This window comes from Zootoca vivipara, chromosome 6 (assembly GCF_963506605.1).
Source record: "Zootoca vivipara chromosome 6, rZooViv1.1, whole genome shotgun sequence".
Classification (NCBI taxonomy): Eukaryota; Metazoa; Chordata; class Lepidosauria; order Squamata; family Lacertidae; genus Zootoca; species Zootoca vivipara.
The window spans coordinates 90439183-90465768 of record NC_083281.1 but is presented as its reverse complement, the minus strand read 5'-3'; the positions used below and the strand labels follow the sequence as shown (position 1 = coordinate 90465768).

Genomic DNA, 26586 nt, shown 5'->3' with positions numbered 1-26586 from the left:
GTTTTGCACAGGAAATTTCCTTTCCTTTCCTTCCTTGCTTTCTTTGCTTGGCTTGCAAAAACATCGTCGTCCTCGTCCTCCTCCTCGTGTCTCCATCGCGGGAGGAAATTTGGAGGCGCGGAAAGGAGAGGAATGATAACCATATTGTGGTCAGCGGCAGTTTCATTTCTCGCTTTCCCGTTGCCTGATGGCCCGTTTTGTTTACTTTTTCTTTTTGCAAGCGTGCGGAGTGGCTTCGCCCCGGTAGCCGTCCCTGCTAACATGCAAGATGAGAAAGAACGCCTCTATTCAGAAGAGGCATTTCCACCTAAGAGCGGGGAATGCCTCTGTGGAGAAAGAAACATGTGGTCTGTAGATGTTGCTGAACTCCCACCAGACCCAGGCAGCCAGAGATGTTGGGGGGTTGAATACAGAACCATCTGCAGGGCACCAGGATCCTCGCCCCTGATTTAGACAATCCTGCAAAGTATTGCCATCACTCACTTATTGCAGGTGGAAATGCTGATCATTTTATCATGCAGCTTGTCTCATAGCAACCCCTTTTCAGAACATGTTAGGTTTATGCAAGCTCCGGCTTTATGATCTGTAAATTGCCTGCGGTTCAGCCTGCCACGCCTCCCTCATTCCTTCCATAGTCGTTTGTGGGACCAGTCCTACCATTGGGTAGTGTGAGACAGCTGCCTCAAGTGCTGATGGGTAGCAGCAAGCAGTCAGAGACGGCTGTGCATGCTACATATCCTGCCCTGCACAGGCAAGTTGGCTTTCTGCTCAGCCTCAGGGATTTAACAGCAAGGTATCCATCTGGACTGCCTAGAGGAGTTGGGAGCCTTGTTATGCAGTGGTTCCACTCCTTCCTCCTGGGCTGTGTCCAGAAAGTGGTGTTGGGAGAGGAGTGTTCAGACCCCTAAGGCACTCACTTGTGGGGTGTCTCAGGGCTCTGTTCTCTCCCCCACGCTTTTTATATTAAGCCACTGGGAGAGATCATCGGGGTCGGGGTGGTGCTTGATAGTCACAAATACTGTATGCATGTGATACCCAAGCTCTCCCTCTTGTTTAAATCGAAATCAGTGAAGGCAGTGAATGTCCTGTGTGTCTGGAGCTGGCTGGAGGATGGATGGTGGAAAACGGATTGAGGTTGAATCCTGACAAGACAGAAGTACTGTTTTTGGAGGACAGAGGAAAGGCAGGTGTGGGAGGCTCCCTGGTCTTGAATTGGGTAACACTCCCTCTGAAGGACCAGGTGTGCAGCCTAGGAGTCATTTTGGACTCACAGTTGTCCATGGATCCACAGGTGAATTCTGTGTCCAGGGCAGATGTCTACCAGCTCCATCTGGTATGCCAGCTGAGACCCTACCTGTCCGCAAACTGTCTCACCAGAGTGGTGCACACTCTGATTATCCCCTGCTTAGGGATACCTTTGAAGATGACTCGGAAACTACAACTAATCCAGAATGTGGCTGCAAGACTGGTGACTGGGAATAGCTGCTGGGACCATTTAACACCCAGTACATTTCCGAGCACAATTCAAAGTGTTGGTGCTGACCTTGGCCCAGAATACCTGAAGGACCATCCCCATTGTTCAGCCAGGACACAGGTCCAGATACGAGGGCCCTCTTGGTAGTGGCACCCTCCCTGTGGAATGCCCCCCCCCACCAGATGTCAAGGAGATAAAGAACCACACAACTTTAGAAGATATCTCAAGGCAGCCCTGTATCCGGAGGTTTTAAATGTTTGACATTTTATTGTTTTCATATGTGCTGGGATCTGCCCAGAGTGGCTGGGGAAACCCAGCCAGATGGGTGGGGTATAAATAATAAAATTATTATGTTCAGTCACATGGAGTAGGGGTGCAATCTTGTCCTTTGCCCCCAGCAGCTGTATTTTGGACCAGCCCCAAAGGAAACCATTCCAGGCATATTCTTTGTTGACTGAGATTAATATGAATTAACTGAAAGGTTTTTCAAGAGGGAGCAAACTGCAAACATGCACAGGCTCAACAGATTGGGGTAAAGGTAGAAACAATCCACTAAGACTCCCCCCTGCCAATACCCCTATTGCCATTTGACAATGTCCACGTTTTGTAGAATAATAATTTTATATCCTGCTCATCTGGTTGGGTCTTGCCAGCCACTCTTATTAGAGTTTGCGTAGCATATTGGTGGGTTTTCTTCATAGGCTGGATCTATCTGCTATCACACAAGGCCTCAGAGCAAGGCTAGGTCTGGGTAGCTACTTTTAGCTTATGACAAGCTATGTGTATGAACCAATCGTAAGAGCCCACCCAGCATGACATCTGCATGCCTTTTCAAAGACTATTGTGGCTACACAATGTGGACTTGTATATGCATGCATGTCGGCTGTGAAGAAATTTGACTTTTCCAAATGGTGTAATTTTTCCAACTCCAGATCTATCTTCAATGGGATTGTGTAGACTGGCACCAAACCCATTTGGCAGTTCCGACACAGGCAGGTCTGAACACACTATTCACACAGGTGTTTTCAGTTCACTGGCCTTAGGGCTGGCCATGCCATTAGGCAAATTGAGATGGCCACCCGAGACAACTTATTTTGGGTATAATGAAAGGACAGCAAATCACGATTTATTATGGGAAGGATGGGGCTTTTCTACTTCGGGTGCCAAAACAACTTGACTGGGCTTAGATACGATGCACTTTGATGTGACAAAAGTTGCTGCTCTGCCTCAGGCAACAAAATTTCCAGCTCCTATTGTGCCAACTTTAGGAGACCCTGCTGGGACTCCTCTCAACCATTCCAGCTCATGAAAACTGGGGATTTGAAAAACTAGATATATATGAACTATTTTATAGATTTAACATTTCTTGGAGATTTGAAGGCCTGGGAAAAAGTTGTCTCTTTCCATCCTACCCCATTCAGGAGAAACTAGGGATTTGACTGTCTCAAGACCCAGCAGTAAACAAGAAAGGCTGGAGAACACAGAGCTGCAATGTCAAGCATGCAAGCACTTATTTCAGCATGGGGGGGGGGGGAGAGCAAGGAATCTCAGCCCAACAGTTACACTGGCTAGGCTCCTCTGCTCCTGCTACACCATTCCTCCCCTCACCGCTTTTGACCTATGCAACTGAAGTGAATGAGAGTGTTTAAAATATACAGGGCATATTTGCAGTTTCTTCTGGGGCATGATTCACTCAAGAGCTGATGGCACAAGCTCTGCATGCCCTTTGCCACTTCTGCTTGTTGCAGTGCATCTTGAAGTGTGTTAACAAAAAGGCCCTGGTCTGCAGTACGTTTTGGTTCCTTCCTTTTCCACTGTATGAAACAAAGGAAATGAACACGCACTCTGTACAACTATTAGTCCCCTAGGCAAGACAGCCTTCTTTGACAATCCAAGTCTGCTTGCTTCCTGTTAAAGTCCTGCATATCTGCTGGGCAGTTAAGACACCAGAGAGGCCTCTTAAATCTTGTGCCCATCCAACCCAAGTACACTCTGAAACAGGCACTCTTTGGGTACAGTTCCTTATGATCTAGCTTTGCCTGCAAGCTGACCAGCTGTTGCAAAGCTGATCTATGCTCATCCCAGAAGATACCCAGTTGAAATCTACTCTCTTGGAGCACTGGGTTTCACTGTTTCCGACAAGGAAACCACAAGAGGAATAGTTAGGCCCAGTTGGTCACCACTGTCAGGAATTTTTCAGAGGTGATATCCTGCCCTGTCATTTTGAGCAGCTGCTGTTCAAATTCAGTTCCTTAAGGAGGACTCATCAGCATGGTAGGCTCAAGCTTCTTTGTGAAACATTTCCCCCCCCAAAGTTGCAATCTACCCTGCATGCATGCAATACTGATAAAATTGACACTGAGAAAATTTAACAAGTTATTCATTTAATAAGCATTTTACCACATTGTATTGTACACTGTCATCTGTTCAAAAAGATTAGGTTTTTTTAATTAAAAAAAACACACACACCACAGGATACTGTGTTATATTCATAGAAACAGGTGAACAGTGTTCACTGTTGTAGCTGGTTGTTTTTTAAACTTTGTGGAATAAGTCTTCAGCTGCAACAAAACAAACAAACAAAAAAAACCTAAAAGGAATTCTAATTCTCAGGCAAGTCTCTGAACAGCTCTCCACACGTTACAGCTTTCTGAACTGGCTAAAATAGCACAGTACCAAGCTTCGACATTGAATATAGGGGAAGTATCAAAAGGCTTTAATCCTGCATCCCAGCTGATCACAGCATTACTCTCTGCTAGTTCAAGTCGTCCTTCCTGCAGAGGAAAAAACCTGACTTAGATACTGCTAATGCATCCCTATGAGCTGTGCCAACAAGTTTTCTCTATGCACTTTGGTTTCACAAAAAGAGACACAAACCTTTAAAATAATGGCTTTAATTGTCGTATTGAAGTATATGGGAGGGAAGTGTGCTTGAATTAAAATATACATCATACCAGGGAAGCTGGCAAAGGTTATGGGGGTGGTTTCAAAATGCTGACAGCAACATAACTAGTGTACATGACAAGAAAAAAAGCAATCCCTTTAAAACAATAAAATAAAAGACATTCACAGTGGTTTGTATAAACAATATGTAATTCAACAGTAATCAGTTTCCTAGTCTTGTAGCACACTAGTGCCTCTTTAGGTCCTAAAAGAAAAGCAGGCATCACACACCACCTGGTCTGGACAGGTTAAAGGAGTCAATTGTACAATTACCCGGAATGACAGGATAAGTTGCTGTGAAGTATACAGCTGGAACAATAAGGGGGGGAAAGCATTTTCTCTCTCTTCATATGAACATTAAGAATTTTTAAAAAACTCTTCTTGAGAAGGGAGAAAGTCTCATTTGCTGTTACAACCAGCAAACACCATCCATCAAAATGAAAAAAAAAAAACCACCCACAAACACATTAATCTAGTCTTAGCAAGCTGACAGATACAAGTTACCGTTTTTTAAAAATGATTATATACTATAGTACAAGTCCCAACTAGGCAGGGCCAAGAGTGATTATTTCTTTGCTTGTTTTGTGATCATACCCCTGGGTGGTGTTACAGGCCGGCTAGCATTGGGCTTCTTCTTTTCGGCAGGCTTCAAAATCTGGAATGACAACGTTCTTTCTTAGCATGGAAGCACTGTATGCAGTTGAACAGAGAAGAAGGGGGCTACTGGTGTTAGCCCAAAACCTGGTTATATATATTCTACACCCATAATTTTGTGATTTCCACCCAATGGGCATGGCTAGGTGGCTTAAGAGCTGTAGAATCATTCATTCAGAGTCTTGGTACACACAAAAATAGTTATTTTTCAGGGCAATAATCTTAAACAGCCTCACCGTACTGAAATATTGCAGTGTAGGAAAAGACGACTCCCTCCACTCCCAAAGGGAAGAGGGAATAGAAGGGTCTTCAGGAATGTCAGTGCAGATTCTACTGCCCAAACAGCCTTGCTCCAAGAGGAAGACATTTCTTCACTTAAGAGAGTATCTAAGCAGGGTGCCACCAGAATCTCAATCCACGGGATGGGAAAGGCTCATTCAGTAACAGGTGCTCCTGGGACCTCTGGCCTAATCCATTTAGGGCTATAAAGGTCAACAGCAGCACCTTGGATATAAATGTCACCCTGCTTTCCCTCCCACTGCTTGCAATTTTTGATGCCTCCTCTCAGATCACCAGCATTAGGCAGCAGGGAAGAGCCATGACTCTTTGGACAATCCAATTCAAGGTGGAACAGATTACAGCTGTCCTACTTATTTTATGGCAAGCTGGTGCCTCAGCACAGATTAAAGGAAATGGAACGCATTTTCAAATAGCTAGTGCTTACGATTCTGGTTTAATTTAAGGAAGACCAGCTTAAAAGTGAAAAGAAGCAACATTATTGGGGGAAATGAGGCACCTAAACCCTAAAAATATACTGTACCTGGAAGGAACACATTAGAGTCTCATCCACGCTCATCATGGCACCCGCATTGTCAAACTCCCCACAGTAATTTGGGGCAGAAAACAGAGTTACCAGTTGCCTTTTTGCAAAGAACTCATATCCATCCTCAACCACCTTTAAAGCAAAGACAATTCAATTAATTGAGGGGGGAATATCACACAACAGCAATAATTTTAATACTCCTAACCTTTTATAATCCTCCTTCCACTCCTTCTAGTGCAGCAGAATCACTTTGGTGTTGTGGCTAACCCAAGTCGTGATCTCAAAGGTCCCTGGTTCAAATCTTACCAAAGCTATGCCATGTCATCATGATCTTAGTGTAAACCACTCCCAATCTCACCTGCTCCCCACCCCATTCTGGGATGATCTATAACCACCTTGCTGACTTGCTGCAAAGATTACTCAGGTTACTTACACTTACACATACACACACACACACACCTGAGCATTTATCTAAATATTTTACCATGCGACACTGAAGAACAGCGGCATAGTGGTCTATGCAGGAAGTTCTATGGCTGAGCCTATGAATCCAGGCCTCCAGCACCCTTTCATTCTTCTAGCTACAAAACCACATTAACCTCACAAACTGCATGTCATTCTGCAATTTAGAGACAAGGCTAGATCAGTAACGCCAGGAACTCGTAAAGCAAGCATCGTTCTGAAGCAAGTGAACTTGAAGGGGGAGGGGAGAGGGGAAAAAGAGGAGACACTGACCAGTTTCTTGCGTGGTGGACCAAGGGATGTCCACTGGGGCCCAGGAGCTGGTGGCTCCTTCCCCATGATCAACTCTTAGCATTTGGTCTTTACCTGATGAGCTCTGCATATAAGGTCCAAATCATGTTTATGAAGGAACTTTGCAACCACTTCAGCTCCAAATGTGAAAGAAACTCCTCTGTCATTTTCTCCCCATCCCAGGACATCTTTGTCAGGGTCAGACCACAGCAGATCACAAAGGAGGCCTTGGTCTGGCACATCAGTAGGCCGCATAATTCGTCGGATTTGTTCCATTGATTGGAGGTCTGGCGATAAGCCTGCAGGGGATTAAGATGCAACCGCTTTGCATTTTGTTCACATACTGGGCACTCGGCAAATGCACACACTGTGCAGTGACAGTATCTTCATTCCAACTGCAACTTCATCTATGCTTATTTTGAGGAAGCTATCCAGTGCAATCCAAAATTATTCCTCAGATATGTCCCATTTATGGTATGAACTATCCTCTCATGCCAAGGACATGCTACTGCGAGGCAAGGATACTGGTAGCAATAGAGCTGATTAGGAACATAGGAATTTGTGATTGGTGTGGAGCCCCCATGGTGCCTTGCACGAATGGTGTGAAGGCTGTAGACATCACATGGTGTCTAGGTACTGTGCGAGAAGTGTCAGTGGTCGTGACACATGTGCATAAATGATGCTGGAAAGAAACAGCCGTAGAGACAAAATAAAACATGTTCCACCTGCAGAGCCAGCTAGGTGGAAGCATCTGATTTGGTATGCCTCACAGATGATGGGACAAGAGGTTCAGATTCTCAAAGCGAATTACAGGATATAACTTTGTAACTAGCACACAAATGTATATGAATGACTGTACTTTAAAAAGACTAAAGAGTCATGGGGGGAAATGCCCATGAATAGAACACCTGTATGGGCATCCACACGCCTCAGACCCAAGACAGGGTAGCTGGAGTACTTAGTACTAAGAGTTCACAGCTGTGTAAGAGTGGTGATCTGAGGGTAAGGAGGAAGGAATCTGAAGGAAGGAGAAAGTGGCAGATCAAGGGTATTTAAAGAGGTCCTAGATGAGAAAATTTAACAGGAAGAGGACTCCTTCACAGAATCACCATGGTGAAAACAGGTACCCAAAGCAACATAGCGCAGGTGTTTCCTCACTTAATGCGTGTTCGACTCACGTGCAACCACATATATGTGTGGTGCTGGGAAATAAATAAATAAATCGATTTAAACTGCAAAAGCGTGTGGAAATGGGCAAAAACAGCTCAAAAATAATGGCAAAACGGCTAGCAATTCCAGGAGCCTTTGCACCAAACTTTGATGCCTATGGAGAGTTGAAGTTTGAGAAAGGAGGTTTGGAGAGTGCGGTTGTAGTGGAATTTGGCTTTTTATTTTTATTTTTAAATAATTTTTATTAATTTTTTGCATATTAACAAAACAAAAACACATACACAATTAAGTACATAATTTCCATCTTCTTCTAACCCACCCTCCACGAGACACCTCCTGCCACAAGGTATTCCCATGAACAGTGTGCAGTCGAAGATGGTGCATTTTATAATCGGGCTTATCTCCACCCCTCCCTCCTCACCCCAGGAACCCCCCCCTGCCACCGAGGGGTCCTAGGATAGTGAGAAGAGAGTAGGTGAGTGTCCACCCAACTGTTTAAACTTTAACCAAAAATCCTCAAAAAGAAAAAGAGAAAAGAAAAACACAAGAAAAAGAAAAAGAGACAAAGAAATTATATATATAAAATAGGATAAATCTTTTTTCCAAAACATTGTATTATGGGCTTCCCCTACCTCCCCCTTTTCTGATTTTCATTTTCAACACCATTTGAGCAGTTTTCTTGTAATATTCCCCACTCTATTTTCGAAATTCTCCAATCTTATATCAATAACATCCTTATTTTCTATTAAATTTTCTTCTAACATCATTTCTCATTCTCTCTTCCCCCCCCCCAGCACTCCCCCTGCCACAGAGAGTTTCTAGGGGGAAGAAGGGGAGAGACAATGGTTCTTTTTCCAATTGAGTCTTCCCTCCCTCCCCGCCCTTCCCGCCCCAGGAGCCCCCCCTGCCACCAAGAGCTCCCCGCGCGCAGAGGGCCGACAAGAGGAATGGAACCCCCAATCGTCCCCTAGATTATTCCTCAATCTCTTTTGTAATACTTCTAAATAACTCCTAAATCTTGTTTCTATCTCATCATCATATTTTTTCTTCCCATGCCCCAATCCCCCCCAAAAAAACTTCCATGTTCTTAACACCTTTTTACATTCCCAATTCTAAATTTTCTCCTTATCCCCAATTCTCCCCCCCCCCTGTTCTCGGCCTTCCCCTTTCAGTCCAGCAAGTACCAAAGTCCATGATCCAGTTTTCAGTCCTTATTTTTATCCATCCTGTTAAACAAAGTACTTTCCTCCTTCATCCCACCCACTTCCTGACAAATTTTTCAGTGGAATTTGGCTTTTTAAATGGGTTTTTCCAACCACACGATTTCATGCATATGCATGGTACCCAGGAACATAGCCCTCTGTAAGTGGGAAGGTGCCTGTACTGCAGAGTGAGTGTTTTTTCTTACACAAGCACCAAACCAAAACTCCTTCTATATATTTATTTAATAGAAATATTTCTGTAATGCCTTTTCATAAAATATATCAAGGTGGTGAATAGTATGTATGTGAGAGAGTGAGTGTTGCACTATATAATATACATTTTGCATGCTTTCCATTTTTTTACCTAAAGAGGTAAAATGTCTTTAAAGTATTCCCATGTAGGATCTTACAACCAGTTACCATGACAGTTTGTGAGACAAATGGATGCACTTTTCACTTCACAATTCACACAGTAGTCTTACAATGTGATCTTCATAAACTAGGATATTGTCATCTGCACAATGATTAACAATGCTCCCAAATTTCAGTAACATACAATTTAGTTTTCTTTCTGCATATAAAAAGTCCCTGTAGTCTATTATTTTTTGCGATAGGGTACTTTTCGTTGCAATCAATGTTAACATACTGGAGCAAGAAAAATGTCCCATGGTTTTTCAAACAAGAACTGATCCAAGAAAATGGATTTCAGTGTCCCTTTTTCAACACCACACACAGCTTTGTTTGGGACATATTATCACCCCATTATACATTGGAATTTGGCTTGGAGGGGTTACACAGCATAGGGTTGATTGGCACAAAAAGATAAACTTCTTCAAGATGGAACTCAGTGCTAAAAACTCCATCTCTTTTCCAGTAGGCTGTGAATGAAGGAGCAAGGAAGGCTACAGGCTTAATCCTTCCCCTCACACCAGCCATCTCCAGAGCAAGCTGCCCATCACAGTCACTATTATCTAAGCTGCTCAAAAATAGGACATTTTATTGGTTTAAAGCAGCTGCCTCAAATTAAAGAGGTATGATCTGGCCTTTCTGCAAGGTCATAATATTTGTCCTCACATCTGTTCAGATGTAGCCTCCCAATTCAATGCCTAGTATTGCAACCCTGATGTTTTTGTCTGTGTAAGCATACTGCAGTTGCTTATAGTTCAGGAATGGCAAGGCTAAATATTTAAATCAAAAATGGGCCAGGATATGCTAGGTTAGTATAACACAAGTATTTTTATAACATTGCACTGGGAACTGTCCAGATAACCTACAATTACCTACAAGTATGCAATTACCCAAGGGACGCGGGTGGCGCTGTGGGTTAAACCAGAGCCCAGGGCTTGCTGATCAGAAGGTCGGTGGTTCGAATCCCTGCGACGGGGTGAGCTCCCGTTGCTTGGTCCCAGCTCCTCCCAGCCAAGCAGTTTGAAAGCACGCCAAAGCGCAAGTAGATAAATAGGTACCGCTCTAAGCGGGAAGGTAAACAGTGTTTCCGTGCGCTGCTCTGGTTTGCCAGAAGCAGCTTTGTCATGCTGGCCACATGACCTGGAAGCTGTACACCGGCTCCCTTGGTCAATAACGTGAGATGAGCACCGCAACCCCAGAGTCGGTCACGACTAGACCTAATGGTCAGGGGTCCCTTTACCTTTATGCAATTACCCACAAGCAGATAGCATGCATTTATAGCATCATATTTCAGTGGAAGAGTTCCGGCAGTTGCAAAATCAGGCCTTTTCAGTAAAGGTCTACTTCTCATTCTGTTTCAGATTATCAATTAACCCCATCACTACAGCCATCACTACAGTAACACATGAGCTGGAGCACCCACGTCCCTATAGTCACTTCACTCTAATGGTGGAGTCACCAAATGCATACAGGGTTACTTCCCGTCACCAGATTCGCTGTTCTGGTGATTCATTGTCATGACTGCAGTTCAAATGGTATGGGGGAGGGAACTATATTCAGACCAACAACTCTTTCCTATATCACACTCGGTCAAAGTAATTTGCAGGTGTTCCTCTATGCCAGGGTAGGCAACCTAAGGCTCGGGGGCCAGATGCGGCCCAATCGCCTTCTCAATCAGGTCCCTGGACGCTCCGGGAATCAGTGTGTTTTTACCTGAGTAGAATGTGTCCTTTTATTTAAAATGCATTTCTGGGTTATTTGTGGGGCCTGTCTGGTGTTTTTGCCTGAGTAGAATGTGTCCTTTTATTTAAAATGCATCTCTGGGTTATTTGTGGGGCATAGGAATTCGTTCATCCCCCCACATGGTCTGAGGGATGGTGGACTGGCCCACTGCTGGAAAAGGTTGCTGACCCCTGTCTATGCAAACAAAGGTATGAATAAAAAACACCCAGGCTGCTTGGACAAACATTCTTCAATACACTGTTACACCAAAAACCTGGTAAGAGTTAGAAACCATTATCTCAATTGACATTCGCTGTGAAATTTTGCAGTGTGCTCAACCTGTGCTTTAGATAGACAGAAATAAACGCAGAGCCCTGCAATACATAGAAAGTGGCTCCAGGCCTGCACAGAGCTTGTCTGAGGCCTGGGGCAGGAATCTTGATAGAATAAGGTTATAAACTCAAACAAAAAAGGAAGTTGGTGCCTGGCAAGGCCTCCTGGCCAGCTTAATCCTCTTAGGCCTGGGGCAAGTGTACCCAGCTGCCACGCCACTGCATGGGTCTGAGTGGCTCTCCAAGATGGTCAGTAGTAAGGCATAAGCAAGTATCACTTTGTAAATCATATACTGTATCAACTTACCTCCATGACAGCAGAATATTTTCTCATCCACAATGGCTGCAATTGGTAAACAATTAAAGCAGTCTGTAAAGGTTTTCCACAGCTTGATGTTGTATCTTCTTTTACCTAGGGAGATATTTCAGTACATGAACTCACTTGGTATATAACAGTGGCAGATGAAGAGAATAGGGAGGACAAGGAGACCTGCATTTACATTTTTGTATCTTTGATCTGCTTAATCATTGTTTACGTGATGGAACATTAAGGTCCTAGTCTGTGTTGGCAGAGAGGAACTGTTCTCTGTACCTGCTAAAACCCAAACACAGGGGTATCTCAAACCCTTGAGGATCCCCCCCCCCGTCATAATACCTGCTCCAGAAATAAACTGGCAAGAAGCTCAGGACAGACCACAGAAACGCACTACTTCACACAGCGCATAATTAATGTATGGCGCTCATTCCACAAGCCACAGTGTGGTCACTGGCTTGGACGGCTTTAAATAAGCTTGTGACACAAATTAATGGCAGCTACCAACAGCTAAAAGCCCTGATGACAAACGTCACCTGTGTTCAGAGGTAGTGCACCCCTGAATACAAGCAAGTGACAGAGGCTATAAGAAAAGCAGACTATCTCATTCGTAAAGTCCTGAAAACAAGTAAGTATATTTTTCAATATACTTTTATATCACCAAATGGAACAGCCAGAAACTGAATTTATAGTCAATTCCAGAAAGTGCAACAAAAAAAAACAGAGATTACACATTGTGTCATGGCATGGAGCATCCCTGTTGTACTTAACCGCCATGAACAAAAAAAAGGCATGCAATTCAATCAGGCTTGCTTTTAACCAATCAATTGATTATTAAAGGACCAGAAGAGCAGTAACAAGGTATGTCTTATCTTCAAGCAAGGCAGATAATGAACTGCCCTCCAAGGAAGGGGAGGAGTTCACATCCAGTCCAGCAACTGGAGTAAGACAACACCACCCAGAGGCTTCTTAGTGCCCACTCAAGGAGGAATGGGTTCAAGTACTTGTACTTGCAAACTCAAAATGAAAAAGTTAACATTATAAATATGAGCTTAATTTAACACTGAAGTGGAGGCTGGCAGAGCAGTGACTTGGTGAAGACCGGACTGTAGTTGCACCTTTCTCTTCTAAAGAAAGCAAAGGAAGAACAACAAGGCTAAACTTCACCTGCTAAAATGATAGAAAAGTATCTTAACTAGGCAAGTCAGTATTGTGATTAATAAGCAACTCACTCCAAACCCAGAGGTTATTTTATTGTAAAAATAGTGACATTTACACTATGAATCACTTTCCCAAGTCTCAAAAGACAGCACCAGAAGTACTTACATTCATCGTAGAAGCCATAAATTCTATTAATGCTGGCACATTCATGGTTCCCTCTAAGGAGGAAAAAATTCTCTGGGTACTTTATCTTGTAGGCCAGTAAAAGACAAATTGTTTCTAAAGATTGTTTCCCTCTATCAACATAGTCACCAAGAAATAGATAGTTGCTTTCTGGTGGGAAACCTCCATATTCAAAGAGTCGAAGTAAATCATAGTATTGTCCATGGATGTCACCTGAAAACAAAACCAAATGGCATTGATATGGTTTGAGAGTTTGGCTCATTAAAGCAAATGCATGCTAATATACTCACTTTAAAGAATAAGAATTGTTACACAACATTAAGAAAATAAAGCGTATGTAATGGTAAGTTTCCTCCAATTAGCAATTCCTATTCCATTCATTGGTGTTTTTGCAAGAGATGTTCAATTGAATGTGCCATTGTTTTCTCCAAAGTACAAACCTTCACACTATCATTTGTGATCTGTGAGATTAGAAGCACTGCAAAGCCAGTCCTAAAAATTAAAGCTGGCTTGAAGTGAAAATTTCACTTGTTATTAATTCCGACTAAGCAAGTCCAGTTTAATCTTAAATCTTTTGCATTAAGCAGTATCTAACACAACTTACTTTGACTTCTTGTGAAAAGCAATGCCTTCTGCTCCATCTTACAGAATCATACAATGATGAAGAAAAATGGGTCACCACTTTTTAGTATACAAATGGTTATGGATATTACTAACACTGATACAGGCAACAACCAACTGATGCGCGCCCATGTGCGTCACAGCAATGAGGAAGTGGTTGGAAAAGGGGGTGTAAAAGGGCGGTGGAATAATGTGGTGAAGTGGGCTTATGCATGCTCCACCAATGTGCGCAGGGGTCAGGAACATAACCCCCAGGTAATCGGTCGTTTCCTGTATCCATAACCTAAAATTAAATCTCCACTGGGGTGATGGAGAAAGCTTCCTCTTTCTGGGATTTGTGTCCTCTTTATTCTGTCTACTTGAAGAAGTTTCCCTTCAGAATTCTTTGCAAATCAATTCTACTTTTTCCCTCAAGTACCATGATTTGCATAGGATGGCAAGAGTACTTTGACAGCAATATTTTAATGGATTTGCCATCTTCAGAGATGGTGAAATTACCACCTAAGAAGTTGTGCCACATCATCATCAGTTCATTAAAAAAAGGATAGTTGGAGTCAACAAATCTCAATGCTTACCACATATTTTAAGTGGTGCTTCAAGTTCTAAGAGAATGGGTTGACTGAGAAAGATTTCTCGAGATTTCAAGCATAATCCTCTTATTTCGTTCTCTTGAAGTTGCACATTTTTACCGGGTTTTGACCCTCTTACTGTGAAAGAAAAAAAGGATGGTCATGTTTAGCAAATGAGATCTACTGAGTTTCAACTCAATCATCATTAAACACATAAAAGAGATTATTTACAATAAATGGAAATGACCAATTTTGGGTCTTGAAATATATTCTGAACTCTTACAGAGAAGACTCATGATTACCAAGCAGATTTCGATTGAAGCTTAGGGAAGTTTTCCCACTGCTGGGATTAACAGGCAAATAATGAAAACACTGCCTATTAAATATGTGTTGTTCCTAAATTCTAGTGGTCCAGGAAACAAATACTTCATATATAGGCTGCACCAATGTATTTTATGCTGGTGAAACATTTAGGATACAGATACAAGGATTATAAGTGCCCTTTTTTTGGGAATGACATTTATTATTATTATTGTTATTACTCATTTCATTTCTCTACTGCTTTATATTTTAAAAAAGCAAGTTGTTTACAATGCATTAAAACATCAAATAAAACTATCTAGAATACAACAAATTCAAGCTTTAAGGAAAAATTTCAGATCCTTCTCCAAGTGATATTCTGCTCCCCCCATTTTTATTCACCTACCTAATTTATATAGCTGCCTCACAGAAGTACTCTCTAGGAAGCCAGTGTGGTGTTGTGGTTACAGTGTCCGACTAGGACCTGGGAGATCAGGATTCAAATCCCTACTCAGTCATGAAGATCACTAGATGCCCTTGGGCCAGTCACAACCTCTTAACCTACCTCATAAGGTTGTTGTAGGGATTAACTGAGAAGGGGGGAAACCATGTACTCCTTGGAGGAAAAGGTAGGCTATAAATTGAATAAGCTCTTTTGCATACCTGCTTAAGCAAGCTGGAGGGGTCAGCCAAATGGAGATATCCGTTGCCAACCAGGCATCTAAAGATCTCCATGTGGTTACAATTGGACCTGCACCAGTTGCAAAACACACCTGGGGATTTTCAGACACTGCCTGCATACAACTTCCAAGTTGCCGTCAGTTGACAAAGCAAAGGATTCCAAGTTATCACCATTAGTTACATAAATAGAAAAGGAGCAGCAGACTCTTGCTTACTGGGCTCTGGAGGTTCTTGCAAGCCTGAGATTTCACAGGATCTCGGATAGCCCCACAAAATTTTGCCTTTGCATGCAACCCCCAGGAACAAAACCCCCATGTAAGCTGCGGTCCCAGTATTCTTAATTACATGGAAGGGAAGAGGTGCAAAAGTTGAATATCTTAATTCAAAACCAAGAGGAATTTGAAAACTTCTCTCCTCCCATTTTTCGTCTGGTGAGATTCCACAACTGGAAATACAGTGGTACCTCTGGTTACAGATGCTTCAGGTTACAGATTCCGCTAACCCAGAAATAGTACCTTGGGTTAAGAACTTTGCTTCAGGATGAGAACAGAAATTTTGCTCTGGCAACGCGGCAGCAGCAGGAGGCCCCATTAGCTAAAGTGGCGCTTCAGGTTAAGAACAGTTTCAGGTTAAGAACGGACCTCCAGAACGAATTAAGTTCTTAACCAGAGGTACCACTGTACAGTATAAGTAAGCAGCCTCAAATGCAAAGTGTCCACCAGCAACAGAGTTTATAGAAATGACCCACTGATAATTACATTATATGCTTTTAAACAGTAAACTGAAGGGTGTTACCGTGTTAAAAGTTTCTATAGACAGAAAACAGACCAAGCATTTTAGAAACGATACACTTGTACTGTAGTAATGCTCTTAAAGAGGGAACCAAAGGCCTGAAGGCAAAACTATTCAGCATCATCTGTGAAACAGAAGCTTCTGCCACTGCCTCAGCTTATATTCTCACAAGCAGAGAAGTTTGGCCAGGCAGGGATGAAAAGGAATGTATCCTAGAATAGCAATCTGCATTTGATACCATTCGGAATTCTAGTCATTTCCTATAAGCTCTCCCTTACTAGATGTCCTCAAAGAGAAGCTGGACAATATAGCCTACAAGCCAGGTTCCAACTTGCTACTTTAATCACCCAATAAATAAGAAGTATGACCAAGATCTCTGAAAGTGGTATGACTTAAAATGAGAAGAGATTACCTCTAGAAAGCATGCAGAATTTGCACACGTTGCAAAAATAGCATAAATGTTTCAAGCACTGAAATTTCAGACATTTTTGTTGATTTCAGGAATTACTAAAAGCAACTACTGTATTGTCAGCTCAAAGTCTGAAACCAGTATCACAATCTGAATGTCATACCAGCTTCAGACAACATACTACAATATCGTGTACTTCTAGCAGGTAAAGGTAAAGGGACCCCTGACCGTTAGGTCCAGTCGCGGACGACTCTGGGGTTGCGGCGCTCATCTCACTTTACTGGCCAAGGGAGCCGGCGTACAGCTTCTGGGTCATGTGGCCAGCATGACTAAGCCGCTTCTGGCAAACCAGAGCAGTGCATGGAAACACTGTTTACCTTCCCACTGGAACGGTACCTATTTATCTACTTGCACTTTGATGTGTTTTCGAACTGCTAGGTGGGCAGGAACTGGGACAGAGCAACCGCTGACTTTCTGATCTGATCGGCAAGCCCTAGGCTCTGTGGTTTAGACCACAGCGCCACCCGCATCTAATATATTTTGCAATGTGATTTGTCTGTTCAGAATTCTCAAATGCTTTAAAAATGCTTCTCAGTTAATCATATTTTAAGTCAATTATATATTGTTAATTAATCTAACCAATTAAAGTTGCTATAACATTGCAGCCCTTGCTACCGTCCTTCATATTTGACATTTACATGCACTTGTTGAAAATTTCAAGTTAGCACTAGATCTGAAAATATATATCTAAGTTTAGTTTGTCAGTAGTGTATGAACCTCTTGTAAACAGACATTCCTTCAATATTAACAAATTAAGGGATTTCTTCTTGGTCCAACCAAGAAGCAACACTGTTCTGCCAAACTTTGCTTTGTGTAAATAAATTCCCACTCCCTGAATATCCTGTACCCAGAGATTTAAAGTGTCATCATAAATTTGATCTGTAAGAACAAAATAGCTGGGGCTCAACTATTTGCAAGGGATCATTGAACAGTATATCTCATAAGAAGCTGCTGCAACTTAGTGAACCATCATTTAGAAATTAGCGTTTTTTCTATGAATACCCTGATAGGTGTTGTATTGTTGATATGTATAAACATCAAACCATCATATGGTCTGAAGGGGGGGGGTGACGTTTTCAGAAATGGAGTTGTTTACTTAATGGCACAAGGGAGGCAGACCTCCCAAGGCAGGGAATCCCACAAAAAAGATGCTGTGATAGAAGTCATGCTGATCTAACCTCTAAACGAGGGGTTACAGAGTAAGGCTACTTGCAGAGAGAGGAGACACCCTATTCATGAGCTCAGCTGATACTTAATGTCATCTCCCACACAACTATCACTAGTGGTCATTATGTAACATTGTACAAGAGTTGATACCTGAATTCACTCCTTCTCCACAACTTTTTGCTTTCTGTAGTGTTCTAAAGTAACTTTACTATTCTAAAATAAGCCTTCATGTTGTAAACCAGCTTAACTGCAACAGTGTTCACTGTGTACATCAAGGGTTTGGAAAGTGCAGTCTTGGACAGTCTTGTCAATTCAACGCTTCCCCTCCTAAAAGCAAACTGATTTAGTCACTTTCTGTGATTTTTGCAGAAACCATTTTGAGCTTTAAGGAAATTCTCCATGAAGCAAACAAATACTGAAAGAGATATATATGGGAAATATTTGCATGCTTAATATCTTCCTTCAGATCTCATGAAGACAAACAAAAAAACAAAAAAACAGTAGCCCCACCTTGAATACTAGAGTCAGCCATCTATGTGACCTAATAGAAAATAAGACCTGACAGAACTTCATCAATAAATTGCAATTAGTTAATTATAGTTAGAAGAAACCATAGGTCCTTGAGTTAGGAAATAACAAGGAACTACAGTTAATCTCTCCTCTAGGGCTGGGCAATATATTGTCCAAAACTGGTTTGAAGTCTATATCATCCATACCATTTCATATTTTTTGACCTGGCAATACAGTATATCGCAAATCATTATATGTGTGCTATGCAAAAATCACAATGATTTTTCATGGGGGGAAACTGTGAAGCCAGCCAATGTTTCTCTTGATTCATGCAGCCCCTGTCAATTCTGCCAGCTCAGCTCACCACTGCCTCATGTGGGGGGCAGCAAATTACAAGAGCAGGTGCCGGCAAAAATCACAATGCAGGGAAAATCATGACGCCACAATGCCTTACATAGCTCCATCCTTATTTCAGACATAGTGATATCAGTATATCATGATATATCACTTTACTGGCGATATATCACTTTACTGAAAACCAGATATTACCCAGCCCTACTCTCCTCATGCATGACAGGCATGGGAACATATACAAGCCAAAATGTCATCATGCAGGATCATTCTCATAATGGGAAACTATAATTTCTAGTTATATCACAACTAGGCCATTATGTCTTATTTGTTGACAGGACCAAAAGAATATTTTAATCTTTGATAATAAATGAAAAAGCTAGCCAGCATTTGCATTGGTCTTAATAGGCATTTACAAGACTTTCCAGTTCTATAGAAAAGTGGCCAGTACTGCTTGCTAATAGATCCCCAACTACCTATGAATACTGAAGTAATAATAATATTAATAATAATATTGTAATAATAATAATTTGTACCCCGCCCATCTGGCTGGGTCTCCACAGCCACTCTGGGCGGCTTCCAGCAGAAATTAAAATACATTAAAATGTCACACATTAAAAACTTCCCTGAACAGGGCTGTCTTCAGATGTCTTCTAAATGTCAGGTAGTTATTTATCTCTTTGACATCTGATGGGAGGGCATTCCACAGGGTGGGCACCACTACCGAGAAGGCCCTCTGCCTGGTTCCCTGTAGCTTTGCTTCTCAAGAGTGAGGGAACTGCCAGAAGGCCCTCGGCGTTGGACCTCAGTGTCCAGGCAGAATGATGGGGGGAGGGGGAGACGCTCCTTCAGTTATACTTGGTTGAGGCTGTTTAGGGCTTTAAAGGTCAACACCAACACTTTGAATTGTGCTTAGAAAAGTAGGGGCTAATGTCTTGGAACTTAGATGATCAGAGAGTTTGAAGTTTCAATACAGCCATGAAATGACCAGTATTCATGGGCAAATTATTCCCTCTCAGATCCAGCAGCTACCCAATTGCAAAATGGAATTTCTGTATAGTGGAGTGGATGAGAAATGACCATAAAGCACTTTGTACACTCTGGCTTAATCCAGAAATGATAGAATTTCTCTTTACAATAACTTCTTCCTCATAATGCCTACCAGGAGATTGAAAGTTTCTGCTTTTAGTTTTAAACCAGGGTCCCCAAACTTTCTTGGGGCACAGGGCTGCTGCATTTAGAAATCTAAGAATCTGCTGTGGGCACCAAAGACAAAATACCCGGCAACAGCATGTTTCCACAGAATTGGGGTAGGTAACCTATGGTCCTCCAGATGTTGCTGAGCTACAACTTGCATTAGCCCCAACCAGAATGGTCAATGGCCAGGGATTATGAAACCTATAATTCAACAACATCTTAAGGGTCACAGGCTAGCCACTCCTGCTGCAGCATGAAACTATGGTTTTCCTCTACATCTGTGCCAAACTGTAGTAGCAGTAGCATACAAGTGTTGATTTCCAGGGCCTGATGAACTGCACCCAAGGGTACCAAAATAGTTTGCAGATGTAATCTCACAGCCTCTGTCTATAATATTTGACAATTCCTGGAGAACAGGTGAGTTCCCTACAGACTGCAGGTGGGCAAATGTTGTCCCCATCTTCAAAAAGAAGACCTAGGTAGCTACAGACCTGTCAGCTTGACCTTAATACCAGGAAAGGACCCAAAACAGATAATTCAACAGTTGGTCTGTGAGCACTTACAAAAAGATGCTGTGATTACTAAGACATGTCATGCCAGACGAATCTCATTTCCTTTTTTGATAAAATTGCAGGTTTGGTACATCAGGGGAATGCTGTGGACATAAGTTTATCTTGATTTCAGGAAGACTTCTAACAAAATTCCCCATTGTATTCTTGTAAGGAAGCTGGTAAAATGTGGGTTGAACGAGGTAACTGTTAGGTAGATTTGTAGCTGGTTGACTGACCAAACCCAAACAGTGCTCATTAATAGTTTCTCATCATCCAGGGAAAAAGTGACAAGTGGGGTGCCACAGGGTTCTGTCCTGGGTCAATTTTAAATGTCTTTATAAATGAATTGGAAGAAGGAATTGAGGGGATGCTCATCCAATTTGCAGATGACACCAAACTGGGAAGGGTAGCTAATGCAGCTGAAGACAGAATTGGGATTCAAGATGATTTTTATAGATTGGAGAACTGGGGCCAAACCAAAAAAATGAAATTCAATAGGGACAAATGGAAGGTTCTGCACTTAGGCAGGAAGAACCAGATGCACCGATTCAAGATGGGGGACATCGGGCTTACTAACAGTACATGTGAAAAGGCTCTAGGGGACTTAGTAGACCATAAACTTAATGTGGGTCAACAGTGCGATGCAGCAGCAACAAAATAATAATAAAAATCTAATGATATTCTTGGCTGCATCAACAGAAGTATAGTGTCCAGTTCTGGGCACCACAATTTAAGGAGGATATTGACAAGCTGGAACGTATGCAGAGGAGGGCTACCAAGATAATCAAGGATCTGGAAACCAAGCCTTATGAGGAATGATTGAAGGAGCTGGGCATGTTTAGCCTGGAAAAGATGAGAATGAGAGGAGATATGATAGCCATCTTCAAATATCTTACAGGCTGCCACATGGAAAATGGAGCATGCTTGTTTTCTCCTGCTCTGGAGGATAGGACTCAAACCAATGGCTTCAAGTTACAGTACAAGAAAGGAGATTCTGACTAAACACCAGGAAGAACTTTAAGTTAAAGCTGTTTGACAATGGAATGGATTCCCTCAGGAGGGTTGTGGACTCTCTCCTTCCTTGGAGGGTCCAAAGAAGAGGCTGGGTAAGCATTTGTCATGGATGCTTCAGTTGAGATTCCTGCATTGCAGAAGGTTGGACTAGATGATCCTCAGGATCTCTCCCAACTCTATGATTCTATGATCTTACTATTGTCTCTTACCTTTTGTGATAACAATTTCTCTGGCAATTTTAAACTTACTTCCTTGTTGATTGTGTCAATTATTAGTCAAGGAGATGTTCTTTTTAGACCTTGAACAATTACACAATTCTCACCAATTAACAGTGAGGAAAAAGATTGGGAGACCACATGCAAAGTAACCCAAGCTCTTTGAGGAAGAGCTGGGTATAAATATACAGTTAAGAAACTGCACTAGCCAATACACAAATCAACCAAATATGTCTTACAACATTAACCCCTTTGAAGGCTCACTTTCATTGGGGCTGAGCTAGCCAACACAGGAACCAGTGCTATTATCTGCAGAAGCAGATTAGCTACTTTTAAGTATCAATTCCAAGTGGAAATGTTTCAAAAATTCTCTCCGTCACAATTTATATTATCTTCTAATAGATGTTGATGTGCCCTGCTTGGCTCCTAGAGTTATTTCTACACAAACTTTTCAAAGTTTATGCAGCAAGAAATTTAACACTGAAATTACTGAGAAATCAATCTACATTAAATCAATATCGTTGGCATCTTAAATTTAAGCTTATTGATGGAGACATGATAAATTATATTTTTAATTAAATCAAAGTGGTGAAAAAAGGACTAACACCAAACCAATGGAAGCAATCCCTCTAGTAACATTCTATTTTATCCAATCCCAAATATCCTACATTCACAAATCCTATCACTTTCCACAGCTATACTAAAATAAATGAGAAAGACTTTTTAAAAGGTATCTTTAAAAACTGGAAGGGATGATGAAGTGAGGTGAGTGACTACAGCAAGACATATCCCTTAAATTTAGCTCAGACCACATTGCTGCAGATTACTTTGCATCAAATGAAAAGTTAATTCCCTGATTGAACTCTTCAAGTATAAGTCCTGGATAGACTCAAAGCTAGATTAGTGCAGCCTCCCTCCCTAGCTAAATGTGATATTGCTTGCTGCTACAAGGATAATTTGTCACCAGCTACTTCACAACTCTTCACCTCAGCCAAGATTTATACGCACATTTAACGAAACCTAGAAATTGAAATATGCACTAAGATTTAGGGAACATGGCATATCAGAAACAACCCCAGCACCAAGGTCAGACAGATGAAAATGTTCAAATGAGCAGACATCCATGTGGCCCGCAATCATGTCTTTAGAGCAGCCGAATGTTCATGCTGCTACAAGGATTAAATTTTTAATTTGTTTGCAAGCTTCACCCTTGCCACAATAATGGCCACAACAGACTGCCATAGGAGGGTGAGCAATGTTTTAATGCCCTCATGATTCCCCAGGCCAGCAGTCATGCAGCGTGGGGAGGGAAACTAAACCAACACTCTGATTTCTCTTACTGTACTACAGAAGTAAGACTCCACTTTGCTAAGCAGAGGGCAAAACAATGAAAAATGGCCAACCTACTACTTATGCACTTACCCTATGAAAAACATCGGAATAAACCACTGCATGCACATCTAATGTATCAGAATTGTGTGCACTCCCACCTATCTTTAAGTTATATGTGTGTGCACACACAGCCACACGCAGTGTACAAGAACAACTGAGGAAGAGACTGTTGTAATCTGAAAAGAGATCACTGAAGCATAAACAAAGCACCTTCCGGACCCTCCATCTTGGATGTGGACCCTTTAGTCTTGCCTCCTTCCCTGCCAAAGCAACTCAGGAGAGTCCAAAGACAAAGTCAGAATTGAGATGAGCGGAGGGCTATGGGATTTCAGATACCCTGATGCATATGTGAGGGGGTCTCTTACCATCCTCCACATAGCCTTTCCCCACCCACATTAATTACTACTTCCCTTTCCTCTAGCTGAAACTCTTAACCTCACCTCACCTCCTCACAGAACCACAAAGGGGCACTTTTTTTAAAAAAAAGCCCACTGCAATAAAAAAAATCATTCCTAATCAGGTTCAGCAGCTTCTCCCCACCCTGCCCTCAACAGCACCCCCTTACTCGACCCATCCACCTTATGGGAACACTTTTTCACAGGCAAGCAACCCCAAATTCCGCTCTCAATAATGTTCCTCAATCTCACTGCTCCTCTGCAACCTACCTGCCCCCTCCCTACAGGAAACCCCAGTGCAAATAAATATTGGGAGCCCACCCCCAATTCCACTCCAAATACTCATCCCCCCCCCAAGCGGAGCCTGTCAAGGGCCTCCAAAACCCCTACTCTTCTCAAGCAACACCTTTACTACCCCCAAAAAAGAGTTAAACGTTTGGGAGCAGGGGGGGGGAATCCTCTCTATACCACTTTGACCTTTGTGTATCCATACACCCCATATTCAAACACACACACACACACCTCTGTATTGTTAAGAGTCCTCTCTCAAATAATCCACGCACCCCATATTCAAAATATATATTACACACACACAAAACCATTACAGCATCCTCCTTCCTACCCGTCACTCCTGTCTTCTTCCTTCTTTTTTTGTGGCAAAAGCAGCAGCACCATTTAGATGCAGCAAATACGGTACCTGTACTGTAAATGAATAAAGTCACACGCATACCTAAATATTAATAAATAAATATACCTAAATAAAATATACCTAAATATAAACATAAAGGCATGCACGTCCATGCACCAGTACAACCCCCCTCCAGAAACGTCCCTCATTTTTGGTGGGCACCCGCCGAACATACAAAAGCCCCCCAAAGACACCTTAGATAACCCCCTTCCCTTGGCCTCCACACCTTCGGGTCTCGTAAGCGACCATCTCCCCCAAACACAACAACGCCCCCCCCCCAATTGCACCCTCCGCAGATACGGGAGGAAGGGAGAAGCGCCCCAGAAGTGCCTGAAACGAGAAGCGGAGAGAAGGCGAACAGCGGTGCGCGCGCGCACACACAAGCCACGCTATTATGCTTCATTTATTGTATTACTATTTGCGACTATTATTACCAAGAACCGTCATGTGGAGCGCTATAGTCAGTGGGGTTTTTTTGTTTTGTAACTAAAGGGTGGGATAATGCAAATTCGTATTTGTATTTTTTGTTCGTAGGCCTGTATGTTTGTATTTTAAAATTTAAATAAGCACTGTTTTGGATAAAGTGTGGGATAATAATAAATAAAATAAAACGGCCTCCCTCCCCCCCTCGCTGCTGCTCCTCCTCCTCCCCCCACCAAGCCTGTGGACAACCCCTCCCCTTTTAATGGTTTGCCGCCCCCTCCCCAAATCGCGGCAGCGACCCCAGAGGGCGGCGGAAGCCCCCCAAGGAAGCCGCCCTCCCCCTCAATCCAGCCTCATTGTACATCCCTATCCTTCCCCCCCACACACACACACACCGCCGCTCCGTTCCCTCAAGCCGCCCTCCTCGCTCACCCTCCAGCAGCCGTTGGATGATGCTGTCGATGTTGAGCTTGTCAATATCCGCCATCGCCTCTCAGCGGCCGGGGCGAGGGAGCGAAGCCGGAGCCGGCCGGGTCGACCCGCGCGGCCCTTCCCCCGCTCCCGAGCTGGCTCCTTCCTTCTCCTTAATGCCTACCGCGCGCGCCCCCTTCCTCCCTCTCTCGCTTTCCCGCCCCCCAACCCAGCTCGCTCGGTCGGTCGGTCCCTCGTTCCGGAGGTAGAGGAGGAGGAGATGCCGCAAACAGCGTCGGCGGGCGAACAAAATGGCCGCCTTTCCCCCCTCCCCTCACAAGGAGCCGCCTCCTTCGGACGCGCAGGGATACGAGAGGAAGCTGCGGCCGGGAACTTCTTTCCAGGCAAGGGCGGGAAGATTGAGGAAGGAGTCCCGCGCAGCAGCAGCAGCAGCAGCAGCAGCGCTTCCCTTCGGCTTGCTGGGCCGTTTGCGCGCGCTGTCTCTCGCAGAACCTCGTTTCTCTCGCTCGCGCGCTCAAATCCTTCCGCGGAAAGAAAATCGCAACCGGTGGGGGGCGGGCGGGATGAGATGCGGTTCTTCGCTCGTCCTTTCTTTCTTCCCCTCAAAGGCTGAAGGGCATTTGGGGGCTAAAAAGAAGAAAGGAAATCCGCCCCGAAAAGAGAGACAGAGAAGGGGAAAGCGGTCACTAAGTGCTTTCAGCCTTAAAATGTGGCGAGGAAAGAGCACCCTTGAACATGCGCAGAGTTCTGTTGTTTATTTTCTAAGCCTTTCACATTAAGCCAGCACAGACAGCTCTTGGGGCACGATGTGACACTTGCTCATATGCGAGCAGAGCCTTAATTTCTAAAATTAGGGTTCAAGAAACTTTGGTGCGTGTCTGGAAATTGGGGCCATAAAACTTCACTTCCCCTCTCTCCGTTCCAGATGTTTAATTTTACAGGAGTTGTAACCTTTCCTCATACGGGAGTTCCATAGAGCTGGAAGGGACCCTGAGCATCATCTAGTCCCGACTCTCCCCGCGACGCAGAAATATTCAGTTGTCTCTTATGGGGATCGAACCTGCGACTTTGATATTACCAGCACCATACTCTAACCAACTGAGACACTCGTCCTTTTAATTGCCTCTTGTGCTCTGGAGCTAAGCCCTGACTTAAAGAAACTCAGCTACAATAAACTGGATCAAAAACTAAAGCTCCACCACCTTCCATTTAAGAAATTAATTATCAACCGCAGCATAAAAAAGCTTCTGTTCACTAGTCTGGCCAGGCTGGTTCGCATAAGCCGGCTCAGGGATTCCTTATCTGTGACAGTTCTGCAGCTTGCATTTTTATTCATATCCCAAATAATCAAAATCCTACCATTTATTGATTTCTTGGGTTTAGGGGGTTCCTACCCTCAAACCCACAGCAATACAAAGCACAAAAGCTTATAAATGTAGGGCTTTCACAAGTCTTCTACAGTTCTTTCTGAGAACCTTCCCTGTGGAATGGAGGGGAGAGTTACTTTCAGGGAAAGTGTGTGAACTTTCACTTATTTTATTAAATGAATTTTATTTGAAAAAACCCAACTTGAATCACAGCTCAATGTTAGAGCAACACCTTTCCAAGCAGAAGGTCCCAGTAGGAATGGAAAGCTCCAGCAGTTGTCCTTCCAGATTCTCATTTTTCCAAAAGCTCATAC

The 26586-nt window shown here is 43.1% G+C and overlaps 1 protein-coding gene across 2 annotated transcripts; it reads right to left on the bottom strand.

Annotated features, from left to right (window-relative positions):
* Positions 1 to 3841: 3841 nt before the first annotated feature.
* On the bottom strand, positions 3842 to 25210 carry PPP1CC (protein phosphatase 1 catalytic subunit gamma). Of its 2 annotated transcripts, XM_035117740.2 has the most exons (8): positions 24906 to 25210; positions 14335 to 14466; positions 13121 to 13351; positions 11789 to 11893; positions 6723 to 6946; positions 5892 to 6026; positions 5012 to 5072; positions 3842 to 4248 (listed from the first exon to the last, which is right to left on the bottom strand). In XM_035117740.2, the coding sequence occupies exons 1-8, from the start codon at positions 24958 to 24960 to the stop codon at positions 4235 to 4237; spliced, it is 957 nt and encodes a 318-aa protein (XP_034973631.1). In that variant the 5' UTR covers positions 24961 to 25210; the 3' UTR covers positions 3842 to 4234. The 2 variants fall into 2 exon arrangements, with proteins under 2 accessions (XP_034973631.1, XP_034973630.1); XM_035117739.2 differs by having other exon boundaries at positions 3842 to 5072; positions 24906 to 25209.
* Between the last annotated feature and the right edge of the window lie 1376 nt (positions 25211 to 26586).